Here is a 15,944-nt window from a genome sequence, read left to right on the forward strand (position 1 = left end):
GAAGTGCTGCTGCGCGCTCCGGAAACGATTCATCGGGTCGCTAGCGCCCTCCCCGTCGTTTTCCGTGACAGACGTAGAGCTGAGCGACCGAGGCCGCGAGCGAGGTGAGGTATGCGCCGGGCGACAGCCGTCTGGAACGGAGGAGGGTGGTGGAGTCAGGCTACACGCTGATTTTCCTTCCCAGACTTTCCCTAAGCTCTTGGGCCCACTTCCCAGCCTCCCGCCTCTGTCCCCGCCCGACTCTCGGGCTGGCGCCTGGGCCCACACTTTCCTATCCCCCGCACCCCGCAGATGCCGGTGGCCGTGGGTCCCTACGGACAGTCCCAGCCAAGCTGCTTCGACCGCGTCAAAATGGGCTTTGTGATGGGTTGCGCCGTGGGCATGGCGGCCGGGGCGCTCTTCGGAACCTTTTCCTGTCTCAGGTGAGAGGCGCGGGCAGTGATCTCTGGGCAGGGCAACCAGACCTTCCGGCCCTTCCCCATTCGACCTGGAGCCTGAACAGAGCCTCCTTCTTTCCACTTCCCTCGCTGTCCCCTTGCTAAGCCAGGCTCTTTACAAAACTACCTTCAATCTGGAAGGTCAGGTTGTGGAAGTATCAATTTGAGCTTTAGAGTCAAAATGCTTTCTCGCCCTTACTGATTCGGTGACTTTAGGCAAGTTGGAGACTGGGTTTCCTCTAATGTAGAATGAAGACAGTAGCACCCACCTTATAGAGGTCTAAAAATTCGATCAGCACACTTTGCATAGCATCTGGCACATATTAAGTGCTCAGTAACTGGTTACTACTGTTGCTGTTATTTTTATTTCCAATTGCGCATGGGAAAGAAACTTGTTGAGCGGTTTTACTATTCTGGATACAGGACACAGAAATAAAGCAGATAAACTTTACACTCTGAAGGTCATTTTTACATTTAGAGGCTGTTATTGACATATCTCCACATTGTAAATTGCCATTTACGAGCATTTACTATATGTTAAGCACTGTGCCAAATGCTGTAGCTTTCAAAAACAATCCTGTAAATGATGTTGAGATGCCCATTTTACACTTGACATAACGTGTAAATTGCAGAGCTGACTCTTGAACCCCAACCTTACTCCACAATCATTAACACCAAAAAATATCTAAAAGACAAATTTCTTTATTGGGTCACATTTAACCTGCAGGCAAAACCAGTCCTAAAAGCTGGTTTCTCTATGTATTTTACACTGCATCTGCTGCCTCCCACAAACTGAAGGCAGTTAATACATTCCTGAAGAATGCCCTGGAGACTCAGATGGATCTTCTTCCTTTCCCAGGTAGTAAGAGATGATATTTAGTAAGTGGAAAATGAGATGTAGAGGTTGCTAAACTAGTGTTAGCAAAAAATTGGAAAGGGGCAGTTAATACTCTTTCCGGTATTTTTGTTATCAAATAGCCCCATCTTGGTTTCCTCCTCAGGATCGGAATGCGAGGTCGGGAGCTGATGGGCGGCATTGGGAAAACCATGATGCAGAGTGGCGGCACCTTTGGCACATTCATGGCCATCGGGATGGGCATCCGATGCTAACCATGGTTACCCACTACATCCACCGTTTCCCATCAATCCCAGCCCATGTACTAATAAAAGAAAGTCTTTGAGTAGTCTGTGTCCCTCTCTTAAAGGCATTTTATTCTCTCAGCCTATTATCCAGCTTTGCCAAAGATGATCTGCGGTAGAGATGGACTAATGTAATGACTAGGGTTAGGGTCTCTTTCATAAGGTCTGGCATTCTTAATCCAAAATTGGAAAACCTGGGAGTGTCTAGTAATTTCCATAGATACTTGTCAACTAATTACTCAGTAAACTCTGTGCTTGTTGATATGGTCACCATTTTAAAGGAGAAAAACTATTTCAAAAAATGGATTTATAAGCCTGAATTTCCTCAAGGTCACACATTACATTATTTCCAAAGCATTATTCACCCTGAGTTTTTGTTTTTCCAAGACGGAGTCTTGCTCTGTCACCCAGGGTGGAGTGCAGTGGCACGATCTTGGCTCACTGCAACCTCCGCCTCCTGGGTTCAAGCAATTCTCCTTGTGTTAAGTCTCCAGAGAAGCTGAGATTACAGTCATGTGCCACCATGCCTGGCTAATTTTTGTATTCTTAGTAGAGACAAGGTTTCACCATGTTGGCCAGGTTGGTCTCCAGTTCTTGACCTTGTGTTCCACCTGCCTCAGCTTCCCAAAGTGCTGCAATTACAGGTATGAGGCATCGCGCCCAGCTCGAGGTTGTTTAGATATACCTATTAGCTTTACCAGATAAATTCCAAATGATTTTCTAACCAATCATCAATCTAAACTATATAGCTTACCCTCTGCAAACTAGTTTGGTAAGAAACTTCTGCCTAGGCCACACACACCTTGTTGGAGTTACAAATCTGCACTGCCCATTAAGTATTTCTTAAACAGAACTTTCACATTGTTATAAAGATAGAAGAAACTAGATGAACACTTTGGAACACTGACATGAAGGAGGAAATTAAGGACACTGTGAGATTAGCTACAGATTTTCGAACCAGTGGGATGCACTCAGGAACTGACTGCACATAAACAGTTTCACTGAGAATGAGCTGTTTTCCATGTGCAACACTATTCAAGACACATTTACAATGCATATTTAACAAAATGGCTTAATCTCAAACCGGCTTCCCAAATTGATTTAGCTCCATATATAGTCCAACAACCACATTTCCTCTGAATGTTATCTACACACCAAATTTCATTCCATGGTAGTGGCTAAAATTTTAGCCACCCCATTTTTAATACTAGATGAGATTAACTACTAAAGGCCATGTTTGCTGGCCCAGCTCCCTAGAAAGCAATGACATGACAAATTTGTTAGGAGGGCTTAGTAAAAGGGGAAAAAAAAAAGTACACTGACAGAGTATCACTGCCCCAAAGAACACTGCAGTCTGGTATCAAAAAATAGAGGCTAGGCACTGTGGTTCACCCCTGTAATTCCAGCACTTTGGGAGGCTGAGGTGGGCGTTACCACCTAAGGTCAGTTCAAGACCAGCCTTGCTAACACAGCATCAAATCGTCTCTACTAAAAATACAAAAATTAGCTGGGCACGGTGGTGTGCATCTGGATCCTAGCTATTCATGAAGCTGAGGTGGGAGAATTGCTTGAATCTGGAAGGTGGAGCCATCATACCACTGCACTCCTGCCTGAGCCAAAGAACAAGACTCCATCGCAAAAAGAAAAAGAAATTGAACCTTGAGAGTTTTCATTCAAATTAAATCACTAGAACAATAGGATAAATGTCAAACAAAATGATTGCTATGAAATTCTGATGACCCCCAAACTCAATCTCTCTAAATAAACCTATCTGAATAAGATTGTAAAACTTGTGCTTCAATGCTAACCACCAAAAAGGTAAACAAATGAGGCAAGGAAATCAGTATATGAAGGTAAATTTAGGAGCACCACTGCCTACTCAAGGTTTGACTATCTGAATAAGCTTATAGAACTTGTGCTTCAATGCTAACAACCAAAAAGGTAAACAAATGAGGCAAGGAAATCAGTATATGAAGGTAAATTTAGGAGCACCACTGCCTACTCAAGGTTTGACTATCTGAATAAGCTTATAGAACTTGTGCTTCAATGCTAACAACCAAAAAGGTAAACAAATGAGGCAAGGAAATCAGTATTTGAAGGTAAATTTAGGAGCACCACTGCCTACTCAAGATACAAACAGTTGAAAAGAATTGAGTATAAATGGTGTTGCTTGCTTCCCAACTAGTATGAAAGCTCAAAATCGCTTACTACATTAATATATGGAGCTAAATCATTTTGGGAAACCAGGTTGAAATTAAGCCATTTTGTTAAATATGTATTTTAAATGGTAAAATTTTTCTTCACAATTATACCCAGATAATACAGGAGACCAAGAATGCCCAGGTTGAGCATGGCTATCTGTTTGCTTTTCCTTTTGGTAAACCCCTTAGTTTTGATAAATTTCTAAAATACATAGGACTAGACTATAATGGCATAAAGGAAGTCATGGGGGCAACATGAGGACAAGTTTCCACAGACATGGCACATTTTTTCCCCAAAGTGGCAAGCTGAATCATGACTAAGAGGTAATATTCTATTCTCAAATTTTGGTAACTTCAAAGCATTTGAAAAATGAAGATTTCCTGTGGCCTTTTTAAGAGACTTTTATTTGAGTGGTTCTTACAAAGATTGTTGCAATATGAAAGTCATTTGTTTGATAGAAATATCAAGCTGTCTTGTCAAACACACTGAAGTAACCCAAAAATATATTTCAGAGCTCACAGAGCTTAAAAAGAGCAAAGATTATATGCAACCAGACAAAACCTATGTCTGCATTTCCTATTTTTCAGACTCCTTCGCTTACCAGACTCTCACTAAAACATCTTCAGGAAATGCAGGGATCATTTTGTTTGGAATTTTAAGACACACCAGAACACATAGTATTTACAAAGGAACTTTTACAGATACATTAATTGAAAAGATACCATCAAGAAATATTATAATTTTGAAATCTCCCTTTCTTGCCAATTAATCAGAATGCAAGATGAGATGCTAACCAAGCAGCCCTTAAGCTGTCTTGTATTTCAATACACTAAATGTGTATTTCAGAAACCTGCACAACCATCAGCCAAATATCAACATTAGTGAAATGTGAATGTAATTGCTGTGTAAAAAGTTAGGCTTCTGAAACATTAAAAACATTACATCCCTGGTCTGCCTTTTTACAGAAAGCACATTTGTTCTCCTAGAGCTATTTCTATAGTTCATTAATTTTCTACATGAACATTTTAAAAGGCAGAACAAAAGAACAGTTTTGTATACAGTGGGATTTGCTATTTAGGGAGAATGAGCACACTGCATTCCTGTTAACATTTTTATTTTTTCAAGGTAACAGGATTTGTATACAAATGACAGTAGATCCTTGCCTCTTTATTTTTATCTAAATAAAAGATAACTCAAGATGAATTCTCAAGAAAGAAAAAAAGCTATATACATAAGAGACTTTATCTTCCTTCATCGTCTACTTGGAACCAGTAGTTGTGTTGCTGTCATAGAATCAGGAAACAGGTTGTGGTAAGTTGGAAGAGGTACATATGCTGCCGTTATCATTTTACCTGTTGAAAGAAACAGACATGTTGGGTTTACCATCTTCGTTTTAGAGCCTTAATAATGACTGAAAAAAATAAATTAAAACTCACCAGCAAACCACCTGCCATGCAATGCATTGACAGCAGCAATAGCTGCAGCAATTGACGGGCACTTCACATACACATTGCCCTAAAACACAAAAAAGCAAAAAAGGTAAAATGTTGCTGTATGCAAGATGGACCAAGATAAGTTTATTCAAGTTGACTGTAGAAACTTTGTACTCTATAACCAAAAAATGATTTATGATAATTGTTCCACTGGCTAATAAGTATATATAGAATTTAAGTGAAAAATGACTTACACGACCCAACTTGCCCTGTTCTATCTTTTCTCTATAATTTGTATGCAGCCTAAGAATAAATAAAGATGCCAAGATTTCACAGCAAGCTTTGAACACTACTAGAAACTCCTCCGATACCCTGATTGTTACCGATTTTCTTTATTTTGGAGGGTTTATTTAGCCACTACATTAAAGCTACTTACAAGCACACACACAAAAAAACTACTATAATGGAACACAGTGACCATAACATGCACTACATATGTGTCAAGATTAAGGTGGAAAGCAACAACCTATCATTTATAAAAAATATAAAAATACCTGAGCTGAATTTTTGTCAACATAAATATGAATAACTCCTCCATGTTTATTACATTCTTCAATCACATCATCCTTAATCTCTGTATCCCATCCAACTTCTTCTTCTCTGTAAGAAAGCATTAAGTAGTCTTAAATACTATTGAAACACACTGTATATATTTACAAATGTTATTTAAAAAATTAAATATTCTATGAATTTTTAAAAAATACTTAGGTTCCTATCCAAGTCACAGCACCAAAACAAACAAACAAAAAACTTAGGCCGGGCATGGTGGCTCACACCTGTAATCCCAGTACTTTGGGAGGCCGAGGTGGGCAGGAGTTCAAGACCAGTATGACCAACATGGAGAAACCCTGTCTCTACTGAAAATACACAAATCAGCCAGGTATGGTGGTAGGTGCCTGTAATCCCAGCTCTTGGTGAGGCTGAAGCAGGAGAAGCACATGAGCCCAGGAGGCAGAGGTTGCAGTGAGCTGATGTCGAACCACTGCACTTTAGCCTAGATAGGTGATGACAAGAGCAGGAATCCGTATAAAAAAAAGATGTATGTTAAAAGGAATAGGTCACTGGGGAAAATCAAAGGAAAATAAGATAGAAAACATTGTGCCCAACCTAGTTTATGACTCCGAACTTGAAACTGACGTTTAAAAAATTGGCCACACAAAGCAGCTCATGCCTGTAATCCCAGCACTTTGGGAGGCTAAGACAGGCACATCACTTAAGGTCAGGAGTTCAAGACGAGCCTGGCCAACATGTCAAAACCCCATCTCTATTAAAAAAAAAAAAAAATAGAAAAATTAGGCATTATGGCACACACATTTAATCCCAGCACTCTGGGGGGCTGAAGCAAGCAGATCACTTAAAGCTCAGGAATTTGAGACCAGCCTGGCCAACGTAGCAAAACACTGTCTCTACTAAAAACACAAAAATTAGTTGGGTGTGGTGGCATGCACTTGTAATCCCATCTACTGAGAAGGCTGAGGCAAAAGAATTGCTTGAACCTGGGAGATGGAGGTTGTAATGAGCTGAGATAGCACCGGTGCTGCCACTGCACTCCAGCCTGCAGTGAGACTATCTCCAAAAAAAACCCCACAGTTAAATAATGCTATCTTTCAAATGATACTTACAACAAAAGTCTGTCACCATTTCATCAATAAAGCTAAAATAAATTTGGTATTGAGAAAAAAAAAGAATCCAAGACGTTTTGGATTAAACAGTCATATAATAGTCATTATGGACTTTCAAGACCAGTGTAGGCAATGTGGTAAAACCCTGTCTTCATAAAAAAACAAAGAAATTAGCGCCTCTACTCCCAACTACTCAGAAGACAGAGGTGGGAGGATCATCTGAGCCTGAGAGGTGGAGGCTGAGTGAGCCGAGATGAGTAACAGAGTGAGACCCTGTCTCAAAAAAAGAGAGAAAGAAATATTCGTATCAGGCAATAATCGAAGAAAGTTTTTTGTTTTTTGTTTTTTTTTGAGACACAGTTTCACTCCTGTTGCTCAAGGCTGATGGGGGTGCAATGGTATGATTTCGGCTCACTGCAACCTTTGCCTCCTGGGTTCAAGCCATTCTGCCTCAGCCTCCCGAGTAGCTGGGATTACAGGCATGCACCACCACGCCCAGCTAATTTTGTGTTTTTAGTAGAGACGGGTTTCTCCATGTTGGTCAGGCTAGTCTCGATCTCCCGACCTCAGATGATCTGCCCACCTTGGCCTCCCAAAGTGCTGGGATTACAGGTGTGAGCCACCTCGCCCAGCCAAAAAGAAACATGTTAATGATTTTTGAGTATTAAACTAACAAAGCTTAAAATTTCCAAAGGCAAAAAAATCTTGAGGTCAGACTGGTTGAGAAGGAAATACATCAGAGAAAACTACTTAGAAATAAAGAGAAAACAGACAACCTGCCTAGCTTTTAATACAATTCCAGTCTTATGCTCCACCTGCCTGGGCCTCCCAAAGTGTTGGGATTACTGCCATGAGCCACCACACACAGCTAAAAAATTATTTTAAAAGCATCAGAACTATTGCACTTTCAATTATAAAATATATGAAAAAAATATATATTTTTCATATATTTTATATATATATATATAAGAGCAAAAACGGGAGTCTTGCTCTTATAGCCCAGGCTGGAATGCAACAGTGTGATCCCCACAACCTTTGCCTCCCAGGTTCAAGTGGTGCTTCTGCCTTAGCAGGGATTACAGGCATGTGCCACCACACCTGGCTAATTTTGCATTTTTAATTGACATGGGCGGGGTTTCTCCATGTTGGTCAGGCTGGTCTCAACCTCCAAACCTCAGGTGATCCACCTGCCTCGGCCTCCAAAAGGGCTGGGATTGCAGGTGTGACCCACTGCGCAACAGCTAGAAATACTTTTTCGAAACAACTCTATTGACACCTTTGCAGAAAATATCCAAGAACAAAGTCTGTCACTTACGTTTGAGGGTTAAACATGTTAGAGAGTTGAAAACACTGTGTTGCAAGTGGCTGAACAGAGGCAGCTGCAGCTAAAGCTGAAGCTAAAAGAAGAGAAAGAAAAATTAGTTTCATGGAAAATGAATGAAAGTATCCCTCATAACTACTTCAAAACAAAACCAAACACCCACCCCAAGCATGTAACTAGGATATCACTCGAGTATTTTACCTTATTTAATATATTACTAAAGTATGTATCAGTAGCTTCTAGGTGCCACAAAATTGAGGCAACCTAATATAGACATTCAGAAATTTGAGAGTACTATTTTTAACAAGGAAATTAAAACTTTATGTTATCAAAATCAATTCGACAAAATCTCAATATGCATCAATCCAAATAGACAAAGGATAAGATTTGTTTGGTATGATTATCAGTTTATACTCCAGTAAGGGGATAATAATAAAATATTTGAAACGCCAAATAAATGTATACCCTTTTGTATTTCTTAGCTTTCTGCCCATGAATAGTTTTAAATCTACAAACATTATAAGAGGATTAAAAGACATTTAAAATTATCCAAGCATTTCAAGACAATGTCCTAGAAAACTAAATTCTATTAAGAATCCTAGGGTAAATTCTATTAATAAATCAATGTTTTAAAAATGATACTTTAGCACAATAAAACGACACTGAAAAGAGCCGAATGTATCTATAATATTCACTGCTACCAACTTAAAAATTACTGAACACATTTATTCAAATTCAAAACATACTGGGGTTTGAAGTTTAAAGAGCATTTTCCAAGACAGTTGCTCCAATGCTTTCATGTGATTTACAAAAATATTACCAGTAGCTGTTACAGAACTCACCGTAATCATATTATCTGACCAAATTTCATTCCAAAACATAATAACAAACAAAGCTAAGGATAAAACAGTGCATTAGAAATTACGGTAATTAAAATAAACGATCACTTATAGTATCAGAAATATCACACTGAACAAAAGTTAGGGCTGTGCATGAAATATATAATAAAATAATTACTTTCTGGCAGCATTACAATAGTGCTTTAGCTTCTTTGTAATATACAAGTATTTTTTCCTTCATAAAGTTTTTTTTTTAAATAAAATTTTAACATAACATCAAATTCTACTGGAAAAAAGTTAAAGATTCAAGAGTATATTATAGCTATGCAAAAAAGGAAGTTCACTCTGTGTAGTTTATAGAAGGTATGTGGAAGTATCCTTGGAAAAACTAGAAAGTCTAAACAGAACTGAGGAAGACTTTATTCTTCCAGTTTCTCCTGTTTCATATTATATACTATGAATACTAAAAATTATTAAGAAACTGTACTATACAAACATTCCCATTCAACCTAGATAAATGCAGAACACAGTAAATCTGGGAAAATCCTCCACCTCTACTTTTAAAAGTATCTTAAAACAGCACTGAGGGGCCAGGCGAGGTAGCTGATACCTGTAATCCCAGCACTTTGGGAGGCTGAGGTGGGTGGATCACTTGAGGCCAGGAATTCATGAACAGCCTGACCAACATGGTGAAACTCTGTCTCTACTAAAACTAAATAAATTAGTCTGGCGTGGCGGCATACGCCTGTAATCCCAGCTATTCAGGAAGCAGAAACACGAGAATTGTTTGAACTTGGGAGGTGGAGGTTGCAGTGAGCCGAGATCACGCCACTGCACTCTAGCCTGGGATACAGAGCAACACTCCACGTCAAAAAAAAAAAACAAACCTAAAACAATTTGTTTGCGAAAAAACTTTTAATTCTTGACTATGACAGAACATGACATGTTTCTCATACCAAATCATTTCCTTAAACATTAAGCATACTCCTATAAAAGATGATATAGAACTTACATTATCAGCAAAATGCTCATGTCAAGCAACAGAGATTAAGTGATAACAAAAAAAAACAAGAAATCATAGCCTACTTAATGGACACTTTCTCTGAAATGTGCACATATATTAAGTCTAGATAAACCTCTTATTGCTTGATACTGGCTTATAGAAATGAATGAGTATCCTTTCTTAACCAAAAAAGGGTGGTTTTATGGTTTATAGCTCGATTCCTTAACTTTATACTAAAACAACTTCCAGATTCTATGTTCTAAAATACTTGCCCACTCGATAACAGAATACATCATTTCCTGACTTCGTTATGAAACTTATCAACACTTACAACACAGAGATAGGCATAAAACGAATACACTGAAAATTTTAAGCAAACTAAAGCAAAAAAAAATTGGCATTTTGATTTTCTTGAAGTCCATTAATGATTTGGGTTAGGTCTTATGAAATAAAGATTACTATGTATATACCACTATGAGCCACTGTGTCAAAATTCAGGTCCAGATTACTGGTATAAATATGACAATAAATACAGAAAACTCTCTTACTATATTTAATTCTATTTCAAAGACAAAAATAAAAAATATAAACACTTCAACTCACCTTCAGTCTGCTGGGAAAGTCTTGTTTGCAAATCTATAACAAAAGAGAATTCTACAGCTCAGTGCAGGAACAATGAAGAGCCTCAACTAACAGGGTAAATGTCAGGAAAGCATTAATAAAAGAGGACTATAGCAGCAGGGTTTATTCAAATGTACTTAGTAAAACCTGGCAGCAAAACCTCCTTCCCCATTCCTCATTGACAAGGCTTTGGGGCCTTTTTTTCCCCTCTTATCCTGGGAAGCTTACTTTTCCCTCTCTCTTCCTATACTACTCTTGCACATCTCAAGTCAATTCCACTACACTAGTATTCAGCTGGGAATAATGGGAAATGGGGAAAGGGAAGCACACCGGTCAGAAAATGAGTGAAAAACCCTGATCTTGAGAATTCAATTCCAAGTACTTGGGAAATAGAAGTATTTATTTTTTTAATGGCCATAAACACTTAACATCATAAAAGGATATTATAAAATAGTAAATAGTGCACATCAAAAAGCTGTAAACACAATGATTTCCCAATTTAGGAAGAATATCACCATTGGGAAATACACCATTCCAAGAGTATGGATATATTATTAAAGGGCCTTAAAAAGATTTAACTTGTTTTAACTTGTCAAATCTAGCCCACAATGAGGCAACTTGATTAATTACTTCCTGGCCTAGTGTGAAAATTTAGTAAAGCAGGAATAAATCTCCGGAATTTTCTTACAATCTATGAAGTTTAGGAAAAGGAAAGTATCTAAGCAGTATTGAAAATAAGTGAGGGATTTGACCAATATATTTTCTCATATAATTGTTAGATTTCTATAGTTGGGCGGCATCTTAAAAGAAAGCTACTACAGGGTGAAACAATAGCAAGTCTGAATAGTAAAGAAACTGCCACAGTGCTATGATGCTCTCTTGAAGTTCCTTTTTTTTTTTAAGTTCTAGTTATAGAAATATACAACATCAAAATTTTGACTCAGTAACCTACTTTTCATTGAAATTTGATTTAATTCCAATACTTTATTACCACATTTATGGGTTTCTTGCTGGGGACAGAAAATGATAATAAAACATGGGCAAAAATGTATAGGGATCTGCACACAAGTTATATTGCGATATAATACCTGGGTCCTACCTGCTCAAAATTGGCATCTGAGGGAGCTGAAGAAATGTAACTAGTGTACACTGAAGGAACTTAAAGATATGACCATAAGAACAGTGTCAATAAATTTTAAATAATTAACAGGATTTGTCTTTTTTTTCCTAAAATGGGAAAAAATATATAGATATGAGAAATCCATGCTATTTTGTCTATCAACCCAATCATAATTTCAAAAAATGATCTGTTTTATCATTTGTGACAAAGTAAATAAAGCATGGGTTTCATAAAGATAAGGACGCTAACCTATCTTAGAAGGGGACTATTGAATTGGCAGACTAAAATAATGTGGATATAGTGATGACCCACCCTTGGTTTTACCCAATATCTTTCAAAGACTTAAGGGGCAAAGGCCTCAAACACAGTGAACACTCAATTTTATTTCAACTAGGTATATGTAATGTTTTAATGACTACCATCTGGAGAAAAACAACCACAGATATCGTTACAGATATTCACCTAAAACGTGGGTGTTATTAATGTAGAAGAAATTTATAGCAAGTATAACAAAACAAGAAAGATCTTTAAAATCATCTCAACCACCAGCACTAAAAAAAGGGAATGTAACAAGATACACAGATAAATAAAGCATAGGGATGACTGTCAGGAATTCAAATGGGGGAACATTAGGATTTTAGCTGACTACATTCAGTCTTAATATAAACTACACGATGAGAAAGAAGCCAGAGAGGTACAGTCATACGTAATAAAAGAAATAATGGCTAATGGTAGAACTGATATCTAACAGTGGATAATCTTCAGTTAACTGAAGATATTGTTTAAGACCAAATCAACTTATCTGATACAGCATCCAGGGTGTAACAGTAATTGTCTATAATTGACCCCTTTATCACTGTATCAATTCCTGAAGGCAGGAACAAATCTTTCACCACCCTTTAATGGAATACCTAGAACATGAACTAAAAATTTCTAAATGATCAAAGAACAATTATGAACAATGGGAAGTAATATAGGTAAACAGTTTTCTGGTAAAATAATTTTTAAACTGTAATAATAGGGTATAATTCTCTAAGTAATGAGTGTAGTATTAATTAGAGCAAGTGGTAATAGACATTTATTCACTGTAAAGGATCAAAAAACTAACAGTATAAACTCAAAATAAATTATGTATTAATCCAATGGAATAACTTAAAGATACCTGAGAAGTCATAAATGACTATTAAATACACAAATGCCTTACTGGTTGTGATTCTTCTTATAAGTATAAACTGACTTCACTGTCAGAAATTCTAGTAAGTATCTGCTTGTCAAATTTCAAGATAAGTCATACAATTTGATAGAGAGGAAATGAAACCAAAGGCGGGTTTACTCACACACTTAAGAACATCCACTAAGGCGGCAAATAGTAAAAAAACGTAAAAACAGAAATGATCTCCTTTAATTAAATACTGAGCTTTCAATCTAGAAGAAAATCATGAAGCAACCACAGGATCTTTTCATACATTCAGATGCAGTACTACCATGATCTAAAATGTATCTTCTCAGTTACATTCTCACTTAAGGTCAAAGGACAGGTCAGGTGAGGCGGCTCATGCCTGTAACCCAGGACTTTGAGGTCAAGGTGGGCAGGTCTCTACTAAAAACACAAAAATTAGCTAGGTATGGTGGCGAACATATGTGATCCCAGCTATGTGGGAGGATGGGGCACCAAAATTCCCTGAACCCAGGAAGCAGGGTTTGAGTAACAGAGCAAGACTCAACCCCCCAACACCAAAATAAAAAAAGGTTCCTCTTAACAATGTTCTAAAAGCATGTCTTTGACATTTCAAAATTAAGTCCTATCTCCTAGATTTGGGTCAATGTCCAGGCTTTTAGTTGTTGCAGGTAATTAAATTAAGGCATAAGGACTGGACACAGTGGTTCACACCTGTAATCCCAGCATGCTGGGAGGCCAAGGCGGGCAGATCACCTGAGGTCAGGTGTTCCAAGAACCAGCCTCGCCAACACAGTGAAACCTCGTCTCTACTAAAAATATCCCAGCTACTCAGGAGGCTGAGGCATGAGAACTACTTGAACCCAGGAGGCAGAGGTTACAGTGAGTAGAGATAGTGCCACTGGACTCTAACTTGGGCAACAGAGCAAGCATCCATCTCCAAAAATAAAAAAATTAAAAAAATAATGCATTAAAAGGGAAGAATGGGTGTTTTATGAACTCAATTCCATTTTACACAATTATAAAAATGTCAATTCACCCTTCTTTTCCAGCTGTCCTCAAAAGTTCTATCTCCCAATTCATGATTTTTTTTTTTTTTTTTTTGAGACGGAGTTTCGCTCGTTACCCAGGCTGGAGTGCAATGGCGCGATCTCCGCTCACCACAACCTCCGCCTCCTGGGTTCAGGCAATTCTCCTGCCTCAGCCTCCTGAGTAGCTGGGATTACAGGCACACCATGCCCAGCTAATTTTTTTGTATTTTTAGTAGAGACGGGGTTTCACCATGTTGACCAGGATGGTCTCGATCTCTTGACCTCGTGATCCACCCGCCTCGGCCTCCCAAAGTGCTGGGATTACAGGCTTGAGCCACCGCGCCCGGCCCCAATTCATGATCTTAAATTTTTATATATTATTAAGAAAAATAACTGTCTCTACAATCTTACTAGTACAATAGTTTTAAGTAAAGCTTTCTTAAGTGCCTCTGGTATTTTCTGAATTCAAATATTACAAAAAATAAATTTTCTACCTAACAATATAGACCTTGTAGTGTTTAATAAAAGTGACATATTTTAAAAGATATAAACTTGTATCAATGAATTTCAACTAAAAACGGGTGCAGCAGGGTTTACAATTGTCCTGACAGCTCATTTTGATGCATGGTTAATTCTACCCTCCATCTGCACTGCCTTACATAAAAGACTAGAAACTTCTAGGCTAGGAAGTACTTGATGAATTGAATTCTCAGTAAGTCCTTTTTAATGTAAAAATTTGGAAAATTTTCGAATTAGATGAAAAAACGATTTCAAATTAGAAAAGATTCAATTCCTACCTGCCACGGCACCAAATGCCAAAGAGCCACTCATTTGTAGAGCCTGCTGTGCTGCTGGTGGAATCTGCAAACCTGTACCTGTAAAAGAATAGGCCTGAAAGTTCTTACTATGTTGAGAGCACAGAAACAAAGTTTTCTGGGTGGTTAATATCATGATCACTTCACTAAAATAAACTGCAAGGAGGGCCAATGTTAAGTGACCAACCGCATCCGGCACAAATCCCATTTCTTAAAAACTATCAACCAAATCACCACCACCACCACCAACAACAACAACAAAAAAACAGGAATTAGCCAGGCATAACGGTAGTATTAGTCCCAGCTATTTGGAGATTAGGGTGGGAGGATAGATTCAGCCAAAGAGGCAGTTTGCAGTAAGCCAAGATCGCCCAACTGTACTCCAAATTGGGCAAGACGCTGTATCAAAAAATAAGAAATTGAGGCAGAAGAATCGCTTGGGCCAGGTGCGTTGGCTCATGACTGAATCCCAGCACTTTGGGAGAACAAAGCAGGCGGATCACAAGGTCAGGAATACAAGATAAGCCTGATCAACATGGTAAAACCCCATCTCTACTAGAAATACAAAAATTAGCCAGGCGTGCTAGCACATGCCTGTAATCCCAGCTACTCGGGATGCTTAGGCAGGAGAATCGCTTGAACCCAGGAGGCGGAGGTTGCAATGAGCCAAGATCATGCCACTGCATTCCAGCATGGGCAACAGAGCGAGACACAGTCTCAAAAAAAAGAAAAGAAAAAAGAAGTTAGGAAAACTTCTAATATTTTTATTCTTAAGTTTGAGATACAAGCATATTATATAAAGTTTGCAAATTATTCTGTCATGCTCAAAACACGTAATGTAGATTTCCATATATTAATACAAGGCACATCATCTATAAAATAATATGCAGTGTGGCAAAGGATAATGCCAACTACAAAATAAAATAAAATATTTTTCCAACGCCTGTAAAGGAGGCTGAGGTGGGAGGATCACAAGGTCAAGAGATAGTCCATCCTGGCCAATGTGGTCCCTACTAATAAATACAAAAAATTAGCTGGGCATGGAGGCGGTCACCTATAGTCTCAGCTACTTGGGAGGCTGAGGAAGAATTGCTTTAACCCGAGAGGAGGAGGTTGCAGTGAG

The 15,944-nt window shown here is 38.3% G+C and overlaps 2 protein-coding genes across 6 annotated transcripts in view; one reads left to right on the forward strand and one right to left on the reverse strand.

Annotated features, from left to right (window-relative positions):
- The first annotated feature begins 8 nt into the window (after positions 1–8).
- Positions 9–1,621, forward strand: ROMO1 (reactive oxygen species modulator 1). 2 transcript variants are annotated; one of them, XM_012455099.2, is made up of 3 exons: positions 9–109; positions 292–422; positions 1,439–1,621. In XM_012455099.2, exons 2-3 carry the CDS (start codon positions 292–294, stop codon positions 1,545–1,547), a joined length of 240 nt encoding a protein of 79 aa, XP_012310522.1. In that variant the 5' UTR covers positions 9–109; the 3' UTR covers positions 1,548–1,621. The 2 variants fall into 2 exon arrangements, with proteins under 2 accessions (XP_012310522.1, XP_012310523.1); XM_012455100.2 differs by having other exon boundaries at positions 9–104.
- Positions 1,622–4,164: 2,543 nt separating this feature from the next.
- The window catches only part of RBM39 (RNA binding motif protein 39), a 42,650-nt gene continuing 30,870 nt past the window's right edge, over positions 4,165–15,944 (reverse strand). For 2 of the 4 annotated variants that reach the window (XM_012455090.2, XM_012455088.2), the window contains 6 exons: positions 14,804–14,881; positions 10,661–10,693; positions 8,210–8,291; positions 5,767–5,872; positions 5,216–5,294; positions 4,165–5,131 (listed from right to left, as the gene is read on the reverse strand). In XM_012455090.2, coding sequence (XP_012310513.1) covers positions 5,031–5,131; positions 5,216–5,294; positions 5,767–5,872; positions 8,210–8,291; positions 10,661–10,693; positions 14,804–14,881 — 479 coding nt within the window. In that variant the 3' untranslated portion in view covers positions 4,165–5,030. Of the gene's footprint in view, positions 5,132–5,215; positions 5,295–5,766; positions 5,873–8,209; positions 8,292–10,660; positions 10,712–14,803; positions 14,882–15,944 lie in introns of all 4 variants that reach the window. The other 2 variants (XM_012455089.2, XM_012455087.2) reach the window with 1 other exon arrangement.

Source organism: Aotus nancymaae, unplaced genomic scaffold (assembly GCF_030222135.1).
Source record: "Aotus nancymaae isolate 86718 unplaced genomic scaffold, 86718_ANA_hifiasm-v0.15.2.pri h1tg000029l, whole genome shotgun sequence".
NCBI lineage: Eukaryota > Metazoa > Chordata > Mammalia > Primates > Aotidae > Aotus > Aotus nancymaae.

Excerpts from the sequence above, each read along its gene's own strand:
- ROMO1 (XM_012455099.2), top strand. The coding sequence starts at position 292 with ATGCCGGTGGCCGTGGGTCCCTACGGACAGTCCCAGCCAAGCTGCTTC. Across the intron at positions 423-1,438 it reads GGAACCTTTTCCTGTCTCAG|GATCGGAATGCGAGGTCGGG; the intron begins GTGAGAGGCGCG and ends TTTCCTCCTCAG.